The following is an 18,123-nucleotide window of genomic DNA, read 5'->3' on the forward strand; positions in this document are numbered from 1 at the left end:
GCAACTTAATTTTCAAAAGCAACAACTCTTCTCTGTTGCATAACAAAGCTTTTTGTGGTATATAATAAAAATTTAGATATATTTTTACAAGTTCCAACTAAAACGATTGCAAAAAAATTGGGAATTAAAGCATATCAAATTCATCTTCAATTTCTTAGTTTTTCCTATTTTCTGGCCTTGTTGCCATAGCAACGGATGTCAATTTTCATAATAAAATATATATATAGCATGGACATTGATATGAATGTAAAAATTAACAGTTTCTTTTTTCGGCTTATTACAAAACCCCAAAAAACTGATTTCAAAAATTTGTAACGGTTTCCATGGTAACATTTTAAAAGTGTTGGTTTCTCCATTAATTTTCTGATATGATTAAATAATTAAAAATAGGACATAGGCTGTTTTATGTCTTTCGTAGTTTACATTAGTGGGCAAAACCTACTAATATGGCTTCAAAGTAGGTAAGTTTTGCTATTTTTCCATCTTTAGCCTCGATTACTATGGCAACGGTTACCCCTAGCAACCAACTTTTAGTGCTTTTTTGCGTTTTACACCTAGGTGTGTCCATGTATGAAATATAAGGAAAATTGGTGACAAAGCGTGGCCGGACCCTTTTATTAAGCCTTGATTCTTACACAGAATTGATCTTAATGAATATTGATGAAACCACAGTTCTCAAAAACATAAAATGTTATGTGATATTTACAATTAACGGTAATATTAGATTTTTAGATGTAGCAAACATAAAAAATATACAGATCCCCAAGTTGTTTAGATTAAAATTTCACTTTTTTTCAATATAGTGTTCAAAGATTTAATCAGAATGGGCGATGTTGTTTAATGTTCTTTACAGCGACTAATATTATTACGTCATATTAAATACAAATTTTGATTCTAAATAACTTAAAATTTTGTAAAGTACACTATCTTCACTTATTAGGTCACCCGAGTAAACTCAGGTGACCTATTGCTATCCGTTTTCGTCCGTCGTCGTGCGTCGTCCGTTAACAATTTTACATTATTTTTTAACTTCTTTTTAAAATCTACAAGTCCAATTGTTACCATTTTTGATGTGAGGCATCTCTATGGTCAGAGGAATCTAAATTGTGAAATTCATGGCTCTACCACCCCCGGGGCACCACAGGTGGGGCCAAATATGCAAAAAAGCCAAATTTTCAAAAATCTTCTTCTCTACTCTCACACATGTGAGGGAAAAACTGAATACATGGTTATGATGTCCACTAACACCTCTACCAAAATTGTGAAATTCATGGCCCCCGGGTCAGGGGTTCAGGACATGGGGGGGGATATAGTGTTAATGCATGTAATGTTTAAAAATCTTCTTCTCTATTCTCATACATCTGTATGAAAAACTGACTTCATAATTATGTTTACCAGCAAGTCCTCTACTTAATTTTAAATTTCATGTTCCCTTGAGTATGGGTTTTGACTCTAGGGCAGGGCCAAAATGGATGTATAGGTGTTAATGCATATAATGTTTAAAAATTATCTTCTTTACTCCCACACATCTGAAAGGAAAACTGAATTCATGATTTTGTAGACCAGATCTTAAAGTTTTTCACCAAAATTAAAGGTTTCATTGTTCTTTTTGAAAGATTTCAGGCAGGGAGATGGTCGTCATTACAAATTTATAATTTTTCTACTCCAGAATGAAACCTTACTAAATGCATATATGAGACTCCTCGGTTAAGACCAATTGGCCTTTTGTATAATTATACGAGTCATTTTTATACGGTGGGTATTTGATGAAAATTTCTGTCCTTTCATTTTTCTTAAAAGTTTTTCGTTCAGATGGTTTATTTTTAATTTTGTTTTTATTGCTTTTTTTTTTAGAAAGACTGACGTTGCACCTAACCATGTTTTCTGCTTCTTTGTTGTTGTAGAAAACACTCACTTTATCTGGTGTACCATCAATGCAGTTACTGAGTCATATTTTTGAACTGATAACCCAAAATATAAATTTAGATGCATGAATTTATGCACATTTAGGCACCTATCGATTGACTGATCAATGTAACCTACAATCAAACAGAAAAGAGGGCAATTATGCAATCAAAATCACACCACGTCACATCACATCACGTGGGTAAGTTGTGCCAGACTTGCATAAATAGAGAAGCTTTCCAGAAATCTTGGATAACAGTGGGTACAGTAGCTTTTTATGGAAACTGACATTATGCTACGTTTTTGTTTTTCTTTCTTTGTTGTTCTTCAGATTTTCTTGCAATGTTTTTCGGCGGCCCAGACAACCCAGTGTTTTGAATCCGACTGTAACAAAGGGAAATTCAACTACAATCCAAGCAGTTGTTTAGGTAAGTCAAAAATGTTAAAAAGAAAATGAAGTCGAGCTTTTTACAAAAATCAAAGCTTAATTGCTAAAAAAAATATATCAAGTAGATGGATGCAAGTTTTATTAGATTTATTGAATTATTTTTAAAATCTACATGACTGTAGATGTCAAACCAAAACCAACAAAATTGAAATCTGTAACATAAATTTTTAAGTTAGATGTTATTTCCGTTTAGTGTGTGTGTGTGTATTAAGGGATGAGAAAGGAGTATTATATCAGGTTTCATTCCATTTCGAAAATGTTATTCATGTTATTAGGGTGCATTAAACACAGATTAGAATTATTTACTTCCTAGGCCCGCCATTTTGGGCTGTGCTCACGCCTTGTTGGTTTGTCTGTATCTTTACCTCGCAATCTCCTGTCAACATCAGAACCTTTGATTCCTCTAGACAGACCGGTCTTGGCGCATTCACCTTTAACCGAAACGATGACCTTCAGTTTCCCGTCGCCATGACCAATAAAGGTACACTTGTAAGATTTCTAAATATCTGAATAAAAAGCAAAAAGCATATATATAATAGTAGACCTTTCTAAATGAAACTAATAAAACATTTTTAAAATCTTAAAAATGCAAAGCAATTTTGTCAGAAAAAAAAAATTCCGAAAAAAAAATTTATGCGCATTAGCGCATTAATACAATGTCGCTTAGTTAAACATATTACGATTAAATTGAATGAAACTTGTTACCAACAAAAAACAATGAGTATTGATGGATTAATATATATTTTGATGGCTTTTGGTGAAATAAAAAGCAGATTCCAAACATTTGAAGGGATCGTAGATGCACTTTTCTCATTAAAAACTGTTTTCTATATGCTACATTTGTAGTGTTAGGAAACAAAACCATTTTTTATGACACAGGTACACATCCTTGCAAATTCTGAGAATGTTTTGATATAAAAAAAATCACTTTTTAAAATTTGAATATATATCTATAATAATAATGTTATTTACTTGTTTAGGACCAAACTTTGAATTATAATTTTCATTATTTCACATATTTTTTTCTTAATAATAGTTTATTCAATTAACGAAAATACATAGCCATCATGATGTTAATAATTATTGTCAATTTAACAATAAAAACAGCCATTGATATAATGAATGTTCCTTACCAGGTTTCAAATCAGAGTACAAAGTGAACGCTAGTCCACAAATCCTGTTATCGAACCTTAACCAGTTTGGACTGAGTGGAAAGTCTTTTAAATTTGAATCCTTTCATTTCCACGCGGGAACATCTTCGAGTTCAGTTGGGTCGGAACATTCATTTAACAATGTATTTCAGCCAATGGAGGTAAGGGGTCATGAACTTTATTTTGCTTCCTTATAAGGAAAATTAAAAGTGATGTCATTTTCTATTTGTGTTACTCAGCATTACAAATATGTATATAAATGCATTTTAATTCATGAAAGAAAATATACATATCATCGTTCACTTTTAAGTCTATTGCTCTACGTGATAATAAATCAATCAAATAATTTCTGCCTATAATACTGCTTTTTTGTTTGTGTTTATTCCCCTGAATCGTCCGAAAAAAAAGGTTTCATTATCTTGCAAAGTTACAAATGTTAGTCCCGCTCATTATTTTGTATCGATTTCTGATCTCTATCTTCAAGTTCTGACAAAATGAAAAAGTACCCTTTTAACGAATCTGTATGGGATATGGATAAAACAGTTTTAAGATGTATAAATTTCTTTCTGTTTAGGTTCATCTGGTGTTTTATAACACTCAATATGGAGATTTCAAGACGGCTTTGGGTCAGTCTGATGGACTGGTGGTCATCGGTGTTCTTGTGCAGGTTATTACTTTTCTTTATTGCGATGGCTTTATGTTTGTTGCTTGAACTGTAGATGTACATGTAGAAAGGTTGCATATCATAATGTTTCATAGGACTTATATCAAAGCCTTCATCAAACTTACTTGGCGCATCGTTCAAAATGAATGCATCACATGCAGGACTTTTGCTACAAATCGATCCTCAAAGTTTTTAGAATTGAAAAGAAAAAAACTTCATTGGAAATTAATTAAGTTGTATACATAAGCGCTACAGTGGGAACTTTTTTATGCGAATATGTAAACTACGTGATACAAAAAAGCAAAACAAGACTGAAATTTGCTTAGTTGATACAAAATTCACAGTTTTAAATGTACATGCATGTAATATATTTTTATGATTTTATAAATAAATATGAGAGCACTTGTTATTTCAGGAAAATCAAGCTTCAGGGAATACGCCCTTCTCTGGATGTGTCAATACCCAGGCAAATGTCCTCAGTAATGCTTTAGAGAACGATTTACCACTGGTTCGGGCATACCCAGGTACCCAGAGAGAGAGAGAGAGAGAGAGAGAGAGAGAGAGAGAGAGAGAGAGAGAGAGAGAGAGAGAGAGAGATTGATCACAAATTGCTATCAATTGCACAAAAAAAGAAAGAAAACCAAAGATACCTTTATATTGCTAAACCGTTTCCTGAACTGTTATGTTGCATATTGATTTTGAAAGGATAGAGTAATTTGTTTGTAAATGACGTATACAAGTCACTGGTTATGCGCTGTTGACACTCGTATTGTACTTGTTTCTTGTGCAGCCGCTGGATCGGGAACGGGTCCTGTAATAACCAATAACATTGCTCTAAAAGACATCTTACCGACCAATCAGAACGACTATTACACTTACCGGGGATCTCTAACCACGCCCCCTTGTTCCCAGTCAGTCACGTGGGTAGTGATGAGATGTTCAATCATTCTGTCACAACAGGTACATACCATACATGTATAAGTTACATGTGCTAGAATTGCTCATCTTTACGAGGCCTAGGGCTGCATGTATTATTTAGTGCCAAAATAACATGCAACAACATTTTAAATATCATACCATTTTTCGATACTGGTAAAAATTCCAATCTACATGAAAGTACTAAAGTATAAAACACTAAACTAAAAACTTATAAAAAGCAGCATACTTGATCAAATTATTAAGACTTTCTTGTGGTAGCAACCCATGCATATGATATATGAAATTATTTTAATTTAGGCCATTGCCGACTTTAAAAACTTGGAGGTTTCGAGCAGTGGAGAAAAGCTGGGGGTGCATGGAAACCGAAGACCAGTGCAAAGAGGTCAACTATTCACGTCCTTCGCCCTATTAAGGAACTTCTAATGTCCTTTAATCATTCAGCATGTCAACATAAGGATTCCAAAATAAAGATTCACATGTGTTTTCATTTTGTTTGTTTAGAATGTTGAAATATTACTTATTTAATCACACCATTTAATCATATTGACATGATAGTCATGAATAGCCAGTAATGCATCAAATACAAAATAAATAAGGTATTATAAAATATCAAAAGAACAATCAAAATATAGTTTGCGTACTCAAAGAGACAATGTCTTAATGATTATGCATGCATGTATTTACCTTGTGTATGAGCAAAAATGTTTCAAAAATTGACACAGAAATTTCCTCATTCTTTTTTATTCAAACTTTTGTAAAATGCACAAACATGATATAGAAAACAAAACAAACAGTTCAGGAGATCTTGAAAAATCCCCTTAAAGAGCGAGTCATAAATAATCCTATAATAAAAATGATATACAGCTAATCTCACTTGATAAATACATGATTGTTTTGTTTGACAGGACATTTCTATTATCAAGTACATTCTATTAAGGGAAGAGATCAAAAGATGCATGTCAGACAAACTAAGTTAATACTTAATACTGTTGTGTAGGCAAATTAAGTAAAGCAAAAATCCAAACATTTTAGGAGCATTTTCTTTAATCTTTAGGCACAACTCTTCTTCTAAAGGAGATAAATAAAGTCTAAAAATGGCCAAAACCATCCAGACCTCTTATATGTCACACAAGTTTCACCACCACTGTTGAGGAAATGAACCTGCCAATCTTAAACAACCCCAATTTTACATTTTCATATCAGTTGAGGTTAACATTGAAAACATAAGTTACACAAAATCATTTGTTCCATGTTGACTCACAGAAATAAAAGAAGATTTAGGGTATGCATGTCATAGTTTAGCTAGTAAAACATATTCAACATGTTCAATAGGCCAGGAATTGTATGTTTACATGTATATCCTTCTGAAGTGAGTTAATCACAATTGGTTCAGTTCCCTGAAAATCCCTCTGCTTCCAGGCATTTGGCAATAGTGTTCAATTGAATGTTTGAGGTTCCTTCATAAATAGTTCCTGTTTTGATAAAAAAAGAACATTTTTAATGATAAAAAAATTACTGTACTGAGTATATGATTATTGGAGAACTGAATACAAAAAAAAATGTTATTTTTAATTATTGGAACACTTAACAATTCATTGTAAAAAAACCCCATAAACTTTGCTATTCTTATCAATCTTTATGACATGAAATCAACTGGCTACATGTATATCCATAAGGTTGGATATATTACAGTTCTTTTAATCTATCTATACTACTATATTAAAATAATAGACTCGAATTGTTTAGCTTTAATACCAATTAATCGGAAGAGTACTGTCTCTTGTTTTATATATTCTAAACATCATTGGTACTTGATGATTACCAATTTGTTTTTATTTTTTTTCAATCAAGCTTCACTAATTAATAATCAACGAAAATTCCTCAAAAAATTCCGGAAATCATCTGAATTTTTTGGATTTTACAATCTTGCGCATAGGCATTACATTCACACTAAATCACGGGAGGCTCTTTATTTTATGTGTCCACAATATCACATTTGCAGGATAAACTCTGCAGAGATGATAAAACAAATGTGTGTAAATTTTCATTGAAAATTTTCTTTCTGTTCATCAAAGAAAATATGGGATATAACTCTAACACAGTGCATTTACTATTAAAAAATACTGAGAGTTTCGAATGTCAACATTTTGTGTAAAAAACATTGTTGAAGAAATGTTGAATTCTGCAAGTATAGAATTAAATTTTTCAAAGAAAGGTATTTACAGCTTCAAAATGGTTTGTTATGAACAATTTAACTGTTATTTTCAATGCAACTTTATTACTGGTAATTTTCTCCAAAATAGTTTTGGAGCGATTCTGCAATTTTCTGCTACATTACGGGTATATGGGAGGCATTTTAACTGTGGTGAAGGCCTTTCCCCAGACACAGTTACATTATTCCAACTCAGCAGAGTGTAGTGAAATTAATAGCATTATTGTGGGCTTAAGCTTGGTTATGCAAATGTCAACAATACGGTGTGTCGATGTATATATTTCGTAGATGTCCGATATCATATGCAATGTCAACCCATGCACGCACAAGTCAAAATCTAGTATAAATGTAAAATTTTTACGATGTCTGTGTTCATCCTAAAAGAGTTTTAATATTACGATATATAAGTTTAAAAAAAGTTAAGATTTCAAGAGTGATTATACATGTACTCACCAACTTTACAATCTCTGTAGAATTTCTCTATGGGGTAATCCTTTGTGAACCCTACACCGCCCATCCACTCAATGCATTTGGAAGTTGTCATAGTGGCCAGCTACAAATCATAAAGTGTTTGAAAAATCATCTTTGCTCTTATTCATGCTTACAGTTGCAGACCATTATTCCTTAGATGTATCTTCACAATGAGTATACTGGTACATTAGTATGGGGTTATATCATTATTTGCATTTAGTGACTGTTACTAGACATATACCGGAAATTACAAATTAATGAGTTCTGTACCAAAGGTAGAAAAGTAAATTTAGTGACCAATGGCCTTTGACCATTAGAAGTCATCTTGGAAGAACTTTAAATTTGTACCTTATCTACACAATTACTCAGTATTCTGCTAAACTCAACTGAAAATCTTATTTTATTTGAAACAACAGCTAACTTCTCTTGATAGCTATTCTAACCCTTTATACTATTATATACATGTACTGTACCTCTGATGCATATAATTTGGCCATGGCAGCTTCTTTCAGGAATGGTTGACCGGCTTCCTTCTTCCTTGCAGCATTGTACACCAGTGATCTACAGGCTTCAATCTGTGTGGCCACATGGGCAATCTGATGCCTCATAGCCTGGAACGCAATTGACACCCACTCTCAATAATATTCCTACTGTACCAATAAGGAAATCTTTCTTCTATAAAAATGAATCCATGGATAAAGCTTTACCTGGAAGTCAAAAATTCTCTTTCCAAACTGCTTTCTTTCAAGTGTGTATGGTACAGTTGCATGGAAGCAGCCCTCGGCCAAGCCCAGCATCTAGAAATGTGAACCATTATTTTTCCATAAATGATGTAAAGTAAAATATTTAATGTTTTCACAATTATTAAATTTAAATTTTACTGTATCTATGCTTATTTATTATTAAATTTATGCTTATATAGTAGCTTTATTTCGTAAAGAACAATTTTACCTGTGAAGCAATACCAATCCTTCCTTCATTTAACATTTCAATGGCATACTTGTATCCCAAACCAAATTCTCCAAGGATGTTGTCAGCAGGCACCTGTAAAGTTGAAAACAAACCAACAATTTAAAAAAACGACACTAAAGACACGGTAAGGTTTTACAGCAATATTTTCAAATTACCTCCAATCTATCTAAACTGTTTCTTTTCTAAAAGTCACATGTAAAGCAATATTTTATTTAATACTGTAGATTCCTTATTTAAGGTGAGTATTTTTTTTTTTTGCGATTCTGCTGTTTTAAATCAAATTGTGATGATTTAAAATTGCAAGCCACAAAATGTTTGTTGTAAATTCATATAGTTTACAATATTAACAGAAAAATAAAAGAGAAGTTTTCAAATCAACAAGGTATGATTTGCAGAATTTTACAAGAATATTTATTTTTCACATCTAATAAAAGGAATTAAAATTAATACAAGTAGTTGCGTAACTGAATTACCTTGACATTGTCAAGGTGTACCGGGCAGGTACTGGAGGCCCGGATCCCCAGCTTGTCCTCTTTCTTCCCTATGCTCAGTCCTTCTGTGTCCCGGTCAACGATGAAGGTGGTGATCCCCTTGTAACCCTGAAAAATATACATGTAGCACTGTTTTAGCATGGAGAGAAAATACAGAAGGAAAGTAAAATGAAAGTACTGCATGGTGATCTGTTACATTCCAAGAATAAACATTATGAGTAGTTCTTTGCAAAATAACATATGGTTAAAAACTTGCATCTGTAATTACCCTTTCTAAAGTTTATTTGATGAGAATATGTGTGAATAAACATGTATCTGTAACAAAATTGGGCATGAGTAAAATGCTCAAAAAGCAATTAAACCATGACTTGTTCTTTTTTTTAAATTAGTAACAATGTGGCTTACTGCTGTTGGGTTTGCATTGGCCATGACTAAGAAAACCCCTGCATGTTCAGCGTTTGTGATCCAAATTTTTGTTCCATTGAGGATGAAGTAATCTTTCTGTTTCACTGCGGCTGCGCGCATGGCGAAGGCATCTGATCCTGAATCTGCTTCAGACAGACAAAAACTGCCAACCTGTCAATCAGGTGAATGAGGATTAAGATAATTACCATAAAATTAAAAAAAAAATTTGAAATTGAAATTTTACTCCTGAAATAATACTTTCTAGGGCTGAAACTTCCCCTCCTACCATATCTGTTGCTAGCCTGGTGAGGTATTTCTCCTTCTGAGCGGGTGTCCCGAGCTTCTTTATCAGGGTGTTGATCAGTGTGTTCTGTACGTCCACCATCACACTGATGGCTGGGTCCACCTTGGCCAGCTCTTCAATCACAAGGTTTGCAGCAAAAAATGTCGAGTTGGTTCCTCCATACTCGGAGTCTATTTCAATGCCCATCAACTTGCATGAAAAAAAGATGGATTAAAAATATAGCTGCTGTTTCCTCACACAGTACTCATGTGACTTGGATGCACTTTAAGATACCTGGGAACTATAGTGTAGATGTAAGATATGTACCACACAAACTAACCAATATAAGCCATTTTCAAATAAGAGCATTCACTGTACAGCAACAAATGAATGTAACTTGTTAGGAAAATAAATGAAGCAAAATAACTGGTTTCTTTTTTAATGATGAAGATTTACTGGTTGAATATGTAAATTAGAATAAGATGCAATTTCCTTGCAATGTGTACTAGTTTAAACATAGGATACAAACTTACCCCATTTTCAAATAGGGCTTTGAGTACAGTGGGGTCACACTGAGATTCTTCATCCATTTTCCTGACTAGAGGTTTAATTACTTCTGATGCAAGTTTGGCGACTTTAAAAGAAAAGTCACAGATCATGTCACAATAGTCACATACTAGAAAAACATTACAACAGTCATTTTTGACATTCTTACAAAATAATCATAATATACACCTATAAATGGTATTCAGGATTAGTGTCCTTAAGAGTTTGTATCAAAGAGCCATTTTAACAAGAGCTTGGATTTTGAGAAGTATTGTTGAAGTCAAATTTGATAAAGGTGAGATCTACCTCTGGTTAACTGTCAAGTCACTGCTAATAGATATTAATACACTGAACGCAAAAAACTTGTCCAACTTTATTCAGAACCGCATCAATTTTACATGATAGAGCACATTTTTAAAAAATCTTTACATTTTTGACAGTCTAAGAATATTGATAAGCTTCCCTTAGCAAATCTAAACGATGGTACCCATGCAGTTATTGACAACTTTGAAAAGCAAACTAGATAGCCACATTCCACTGAAAGTCCAAGCTCTTTTTAAAATGGCAGCTCGGATTTAAATGATCCAATACAATAGTTCACCTGATTCTTTCATCATTTGTTCCTCCTCTGACAACAGATCTACTGGTCTTGTTACCATGGTGACCTCGTCTAACTGGGCTCTCTGTCTGTCTGTCAGTGTGTGTAGACGGGGCGTTGTCCTGATGAATCTTCTGGCCTCGCACCATGTTCTCGGAGCTACAGGCTTAACTGACGCTGATTTCCAGGGATACAAGATTCCCTGTCACAGGTGTAAATATTAATTAGTAAAACTATATTCACACGTTTGATTATTATCTGATTTGACATTGATTGAGAGCTTCACCCACTTAAAACTTTACTATGGTACACACATAAATACAGACATAATTATATCTGTATCATCTTTGTATAACAGGATGGGGGATAAAATGAAGGGCCATATATATACACTATAATTATATAAACCCTAATTCAACAGTTTAAGTGCATGAATATAATAAGTTTTAAAGTTAAAGAAATATGCTATGCTCGTAACCTAAAATCATATTTACAGGGATATCCATAAAATCCCTAGACATGTCATCATACCTGGAAAACATATATACATGTTACAAGTGTCTCTGTCCATCTCAACACAACTGATCATAGTGATGAGATAATTCGAATTAAAACACGATACAAGACTACCGTAATTCAGTAGTAGTTGGCTTTGTCTGATAAAATTTAACATTCAAACCCATTAGATCTTAACTATAATTATATAAAATTACCCGTAAAAGTGTTGTCCGCATTTTCTAAGGAATCTGGATCAAATATTAGCGAAGTTTATGTTTTTGTTTTCGTAATCGGTTTAAGTATCGGGATCGATATACACAAAATTCCTTTAGGTCACCACACAAAAATGATGTCAAAAGCAGCATCGTCGATTTTCAGAGGGGGCAAATTCTCCCCTGCAAAGAAATGTTTCATGCATACAACATCAATTTTAGGAGCCCAAAACCCCAAAGTTGCATTGGTAAAATACTTTGAGCATGTCATCATTTTTTCTTTAAATACAGACAACTTTTAGTTTTACCAATCAACAGATCAATCCTATCGTATCGTTCGTGTATGCTGTTCTATCGTGCATTAATCCTATTCTATCGTGGGTTAATACTATCAGGTTTATTTATTTCAAAGTTACAAGTCGTTCAGTGCGCTGAATACGAAAACAAAAAATGTAAAAAACCTATCTATCATTATATCATGATACTTACCGGTATATCTTAATTCTGTAGATCAAAATTAACCAATATTACATGTAATTCATATCTGTAAGGAGTGGAAATGAAAAATTAATGTAAACTGTCAAAGTTCTTAAGAAAAAGTTAACATATCTACCCGTATGTCAAATATTAATGGTACGCAATGTATACCTGCATTATAAACATTAACTTGTATGAACTGTAATTCGTTTTTTATGCATCATTCTTTACAGAAACAAAAGTATTTATGATATACCAAATTTATATTTTCTTAAAACAAGAGTTGTATTTTAATTGAACCCGCTATTTTCTGTGTGATATTTAATATCGGGCTGAAACATAGGAAATGTATTTATGATAGATTTTATATTTATTTAGAACAAGAGTTATATTTTAATTGAACATGCAAGTTTCTGTATGATTTGAAATCGAGCTAAAATGTTCGCTTGATCAGCTAGGGTGTTCGGTGATAAAAATAATGTTAACAATACACATGATACAGATAACTTATAAATCATTTGAGCTCATAATTTTTGTTAAAAAAATTTAACTGGTCATTTTATACATTCTATAAATGATGCAGCCATTATTAACAACTTGGCATTTGTTAATAACAAGAAATTGTATGATTATCTTAATTTGTACATGTCTTTTTCTCAAATTCAGCCATTATCAGGATAAATCATGAAGATCTTTTAACACGATTATACGTTTATCATGAACATTGTTTATCCTTTCCTAGTCCTATCGTATCGTGCATGTATACTGTTCTATCTTGCGTTAATCCTATCCTATCGTGTGTTAATTCTATCATATCATTTATCTTGTAAAAAATAAAGTTGCTGGTATTGTACCTGTCTACCAATCATCATAGCAAAGTATTTCTTGCGTTAAACTGTTACACTGTGTTACGGTTGATGGTTGCATTATCATAGTCTGTTACGGTTAATGCTTGCGTTTTTCAGTAATATGTTGGACCTAAGCAGTTTTTACCTAGCGTGATACAGTAAAACTCATTGAGTACGAACACAGATATAGCAAAATTAGATTTAAAATCACTTCTGTTTTATTTTATCCTGTTGTAGCCCTCATTTGTCAGTTAGTTTTTATCTGATTTTTCACTCTCCTATGTTTGCAGATTTTCTCTGGGTGTGGTGTATATGATGGAACAGAAATTCATGAGGCCTCTTCGTAAGTTACTGCCTAAAAATTAGTATGGTACCGTCAATAGTAAAAATTGTTGACCACTCCTTGCAAAACTCTCTAAATAAATGTGGTAGCTACAATGATGATTTAGTGAAATATATTCAAGTAGGTTTATGTGCTTATGTAAAAGAAAATGCCAGACTATAGTTTTCATTATTTTTGATGTTTCAGAGCCATGGTACATCTCAGTAGACATGAAGCAGAAGTGGGAATATTTGCTCCAAACATTGAACAAATGCATGCTATAGATCACACAAAAGGAGAACCCATGGAAGTTAACAGGTGAGCTCACCAAATTATTAACAAATCATTATAAATCAATGAATCCAAACATTGGATAACTACTGTAACAGATGACAAATTCATTTTAAATACTATAGTGTTACTTAATATACAATCTGTTAAGTGATTTTATTTTTTCTTAATATACATGATGTTGATGGACATTTTAATAAAATACACCGCTCGCACAACAAACAATTTAAATACTATAGTGTTACTTAATATACAATCTGTTAAGTGTTTTTATTTTTTCTTAATATACATGATGTTGATAGACATTTTAATAAAATACACCGCTCGCACAACAAACAATTTTTTTGGAGACAGAAATGTTTTGGTGGAGTCGGCACGGATTGCCAGAGGAAAAATTCAGGATTTAAAAGACCTGAAGGTGCAGGACTTCGATGCTGTCATTTTTCCAGGGGGGTTTGGAGCAGCTAAGAACTTGTAAGTACTAGTGTGTAGGAGAATCCACCATTGAGGCTGTAATTTGGTCCAATCTAGCTCATACTTCACCCAAAATGTGCTTGATATGGGTATAAGGTGTGCATAGATCTTGAGTAAAGTAAGTTTCTAGGTCAAAGTCAATTTATATCAGATCACTTTAAGAAACGATTGTCAAGACTATATATTCTCTTCTCTTGCATCTATCTAGCCTATACTTCTAGCTTCAAAGCTGTAAGATGGGGGAAAGTAAAGTAAAGGTTTCAGTATAAGTAAGAATACTATTTTTTCTTTTTTTCAGGAGCAACTTTGCAGTTGAGGGAGATAAAATGACTGTTCAGCCATCTGTAGAGAAAGTCATCAAAGAATTTCACTCAGCAAAGAAACCAATTGGGTTGGAACTAAAGATACATTTGCTATATTTAACAGAATTAACATTAATAAACTCAAATCCTAGTCAAAGAAGGATTAAAAACACAAGTTTTTATGAAATATTGCCATCTTCAATCAAATTGATAATGATTTTGCATATTTCTTTTATTTTCATTCTGTCCAGATAGAAAGGAATAAACAAATATAATTTTTTTACCAGTAATATCAGAGCATATAATCATATTAATTATGTGTTTGATACTGGAGTAACTGGGTGAAATTAAAGTAATTTGTCTAGGATTATGTGTATTAATCCTGATGCAATCTTATTTCAGTTTATGCTGCATTTCCCCTGTTCTGGCCGCCAAGACCATTCCAGGCTGCACCGTCACTGTGGGCCAGGACAAAGATGCGGACGGGCAATGGCCGTACGCCGGTACAGCGGGCGCCTGCCAAAACATGGGCGCCAAGCACGTGAACAAGGACGTCAGTGTATCCTCTGTGTGTGATGGTTCATGTCATTTACAGGTGTAATTTACCTTTAAAACAAGTGGGATTGATGGAACGTATTTTTACAGTACAAACATAGCACAGTCATTCATCAAATTCTGTTGGAATGCTTTCCGCCTCAATTTTGAAAGCAGTCCTCAAGGTTGATTCATATTTTAGAAGTTACATCAAATTTAGATGGTCTTGTCAGATCTAGTAGATACATTGTTCTAGATCAAGGAGGCCTTGTAGAATATAAAAGGCCATGTCAAATGTAGGAGCCCATGTCATGTATAGATCATCATGTCAATTGTAGAAAGGGATGCCAGATCCTAGGTCATGTCTTATAAAGAAGGTCATATTAAATATAGAAGGAGATACATGTAGTAAATCTAGGAGGGCATATCAAATACAGATGGTCATGTCAAATCTAGGATTTAGGATCATATTCAAGGAAAATGTTAGATCTTTAAGTCATGTCGTTTATAGAAGGTGATGTTGAATCTATACATCAAAAAGGCCATGTCAAGTCTAGAAAGAGATGTCAAATCTTGATATTTCTTTTAGTTCAGTATTATGAAAGATTATAGCCCTTTGTAGGGTGATGAAACTGCTAAGATCTTGAACACAAGCATTGCACTCCAGTACTCTGTACTACAAAGACTCATACCAATAATTCTTTGTAGACGTACATGTAATAAAATATATTAAAGTTGCTGTTGTTTAAACTGTTCAAGAAGCATGTTACACTAGCTCCCTCATTTGGAGAGAACATGAGTGGCCAGTATATTTATGTGTTCATTAATATCAGGTAAATGATCCTATTTTAGCTTCCTTAACATCCTACAGGAGGTGAACGTGGATTCGCAGAACAAGTTGGTGACAACGCCGGCCTTCATGTGTGAGACAGCCGTCCACAAAGTGTTCGATGGAGTCGGCAAAATGGTGGAGGCCGTGCTGAAGCTGTGTAAATAGTGCTGGGGGTACAGTGATGAAGAGCTACAATGTAGATCTTATGTTAACATTGAGACACTCACAGACAGGAAAACATAGAGAAGTCTCTGTGACAGTGGAATAAACTTGACAAGAATGCATGATACATATTTGTTATTGTGGATAACAAAGGGTTGTAATAAATAAAATTTTAAAGAAAAAGTGTTTTTACCATAATTAAAAACTCTCAGAAAGTTGATATTTTTTTTTATATTTGTCTTAATAAACTCCTCTGAATGAGTGAACAGCTTTGGTGTGGCAATAAAAAGAGGTACTGCACCCAGTGGAAGTGGATTTGATATAAGTACATTGTAGCAATATATCAAGTTGTTTTTTAAAAGGAAAAAGTCATAGAGTAAATGGGAGCGGTTTAAAGGCTTCTAAAGAAGGGTGTGTTGAATTTTACCTAGCACATGTATATTCAACTTCAGTGTAATTTTTTTTTCGCCAACAAGTATGGTCCTTTATTATGTATTATTTAAAAATGGTAAATTTCAAACATAAAATATGACAACTTGTGGACGTTTTTGATGATCAAGATCTTTATTATTTTATTGTTGATTGTCTTATTATACATGTAGTATATAAATTGTACTACGAGATATCAATTTTGATACTTGAGACTTCGAGATTTTAAATATAAAATTCATATGCATGCAAACAAATTGATTTGAATTTTATTCCCAAACAATTTAATGTAATTTTTGTTGAATAAAGAATCCAAGCTGTAACAAAACATTATATAATTATGATAGCTGTTTTTGAGGTCAATACAGTGAATTAGCTACCCGTGAAGTACAATATTCACCGAGCCGGAGGCGAGGTGAATATTGTACCTTGAGGGTAGGTAAACCATCGTATTGATTGAAAAATAAAAGTCAGTAATAATTAATTTGTTATATGTTTCATCGACGAATTGATGCAAAAATATCAAATTAAGTGTTTTAAAGGGAAGATTTTATAATGACGCCACAGCTGAACAAATTAATAAACGCGATATTTCATTGAACGATTTTTTTTTTTTACAGTTTACTGTTTTAGTTCAATGTAGAGAAAATCAAATGTTTTATTGACCTGATAGGTCACGTGCACGTGCAGGTGAATGTAATGTTCTACATGTATTTTTTCTAGAAAGTTGGATATGAGCCAATCAGGGAGCTTGGAATTAATCATTCACATAATATAACCAATGGGCGCGCTTGATTTGTCTACACTGTGGTACACCTGGTGAAGATGGTTTACACCTTATAATCAAGGGCAGTTTGGTGTAGTGTATATTTTTAATATGGACGCCAAATTCGTGACAGTTGTCGAGGAGTTCCGTTTTTTAAGACAATTGTTTTTAATAGCTTTTGAAAATAAAAAATATTTTTGTAATCCATTGCAAGTTTTCAGGTACATGCAAAATACAGTATGCATTTGTTTCATTAGGCTATTGAAAAAAAATGTTAATAAGTTTATCTAGGAGAGACACAATGCTCAGCATAAGAGTAAACTTATTTTCAAGCGAAAAAAAAATAAATCAATCAATAAAGCGAATTTACTCACTAAGTTTACAACTGAAAAGTAAAATCTGGCAAAATTACTAGAGAGCTAGTGCATTCATATGCATTGATAAATAAATGCGTATAGAACTATCTTTTCGAACTTCTTAGTACACTATACATGTATCTGTTGACTTTTGCTGACAAAACATGTTTTATTAATATATTTAAAAAATACAAAGCTTTTAATTTTATTTTTCTTATGCTTAGAACACTTTTATATTTATACACGCAATATGTGCTACAATTAGGCTATCAACTCTAGCATATTTCTTGTGCTGAAAAAATTTTCTTTGCAGATTTCTCAGCTTACTGTTTCGCCGCCATATTGAAATTAAGAGTGTTATTTCCAACACATGCCCTGCACAGGGTGTAGACGGTGTACACCTAAAGTGTACACTTTTGCACTTGATTAGAGAAAAGTGTATACAAGTTGTAAGGTGTAGACAAACCAAGCGCGCCCATTTTAACAACTAAAGACCTTGGACTTTCAGTAGAGCGAAGCTACATGTATCTATTCC

The 18,123-nt window shown here is 33.0% G+C and overlaps 3 protein-coding genes across 3 annotated transcripts; 2 read left to right on the forward strand and 1 right to left on the reverse strand.

Annotated features, from left to right (window-relative positions):
* The first annotated feature begins 2,172 nt into the window (after nucleotides 1-2,172).
* On the forward strand, nucleotides 2,173-5,562 carry LOC128181998 (nacrein-like). The gene is made up of 7 exons (XM_052850586.1): nucleotides 2,173-2,333; nucleotides 2,667-2,834; nucleotides 3,490-3,665; nucleotides 4,079-4,171; nucleotides 4,584-4,692; nucleotides 4,959-5,128; nucleotides 5,405-5,562. Exons 1-7 carry the CDS (start codon nucleotides 2,183-2,185, stop codon nucleotides 5,528-5,530), a joined length of 993 nt encoding a protein of 330 aa, XP_052706546.1. The 5' UTR covers nucleotides 2,173-2,182; the 3' UTR covers nucleotides 5,531-5,562.
* Nucleotides 5,563-5,813: 251 nt separating this feature from the next.
* On the reverse strand, nucleotides 5,814-11,918 carry LOC128181753 (short/branched chain specific acyl-CoA dehydrogenase, mitochondrial-like). Its single transcript, XM_052850269.1, has 11 exons — nucleotides 11,799-11,918; nucleotides 11,089-11,287; nucleotides 10,475-10,575; nucleotides 9,945-10,151; nucleotides 9,659-9,829; nucleotides 9,236-9,361; nucleotides 8,742-8,834; nucleotides 8,498-8,587; nucleotides 8,264-8,401; nucleotides 7,773-7,872; nucleotides 5,814-6,579 (listed from the first exon to the last, which is right to left on the reverse strand). Exons 1-11 carry the CDS (start codon nucleotides 11,817-11,819, stop codon nucleotides 6,497-6,499), a joined length of 1,329 nt encoding a protein of 442 aa, XP_052706229.1. The 5' UTR covers nucleotides 11,820-11,918; the 3' UTR covers nucleotides 5,814-6,496.
* Nucleotides 11,887-16,259, forward strand: LOC128181755 (glutamine amidotransferase-like class 1 domain-containing protein 3, mitochondrial). Its single transcript, XM_052850270.1, has 7 exons — nucleotides 11,887-12,043; nucleotides 13,411-13,463; nucleotides 13,650-13,760; nucleotides 14,088-14,207; nucleotides 14,506-14,598; nucleotides 14,912-15,068; nucleotides 15,915-16,259. Exons 1-7 carry the CDS (start codon nucleotides 11,930-11,932, stop codon nucleotides 16,038-16,040), a joined length of 774 nt encoding a protein of 257 aa, XP_052706230.1. The 5' UTR covers nucleotides 11,887-11,929; the 3' UTR covers nucleotides 16,041-16,259.
* The last annotated feature ends 1,864 nt before the right edge of the window (nucleotides 16,260-18,123 follow it).

Source organism: Crassostrea angulata, chromosome 4 (genome assembly GCF_025612915.1).
Source record: "Crassostrea angulata isolate pt1a10 chromosome 4, ASM2561291v2, whole genome shotgun sequence".
NCBI classification, from domain to species: domain Eukaryota; kingdom Metazoa; phylum Mollusca; class Bivalvia; order Ostreida; family Ostreidae; genus Magallana; species Magallana angulata.

What these genes read in the sequence shown, in the direction of transcription:
- LOC128181998 (XM_052850586.1), top strand. Translation starts at nt 2,183, where the DNA reads ATGGAAACTGACATTATGCTACGTTTTTGTTTTTCTTTCTTTGTTGTT. An exon ending in ACTGGTTCGGGCATACCCAG is followed by an intron (nt 4,693 to 4,958) that starts GTACCCAGAGAG and finishes TTTCTTGTGCAG; the next exon opens with CCGCTGGATCGGGAACGGGT. An exon ending in CAATCATTCTGTCACAACAG is followed by an intron (nt 5,129 to 5,404) that starts GTACATACCATA and finishes ATTTTAATTTAG; the next exon opens with GCCATTGCCGACTTTAAAAA.
- LOC128181753 (XM_052850269.1), bottom strand. Translation starts at nt 11,819, where the DNA reads ATGCGGACAACACTTTTACGG. An exon ending in TGCGGACAACACTTTTACGG is followed by an intron (nt 11,288 to 11,798) that starts GTAATTTTATAT and finishes CACCTGTGACAG; the next exon opens with GGAATCTTGTATCCCTGGAA. An exon ending in ACAAATGATGAAAGAATCAG is followed by an intron (nt 10,576 to 11,088) that starts GTGAACTATTGT and finishes TTTCTTTTAAAG; the next exon opens with TCGCCAAACTTGCATCAGAA.
- LOC128181755 (XM_052850270.1), top strand. Translation starts at nt 11,930, where the DNA reads ATGATGTCAAAAGCAGCATCGTCGATTTTCAGAGGGGGCAAATTCTCC. An exon ending in GAACCCATGGAAGTTAACAG is followed by an intron (nt 13,761 to 14,087) that starts GTGAGCTCACCA and finishes TTTTGGAGACAG; the next exon opens with AAATGTTTTGGTGGAGTCGG. An exon ending in ACGTGAACAAGGACGTCAGT is followed by an intron (nt 15,069 to 15,914) that starts GTATCCTCTGTG and finishes AACATCCTACAG; the next exon opens with GAGGTGAACGTGGATTCGCA.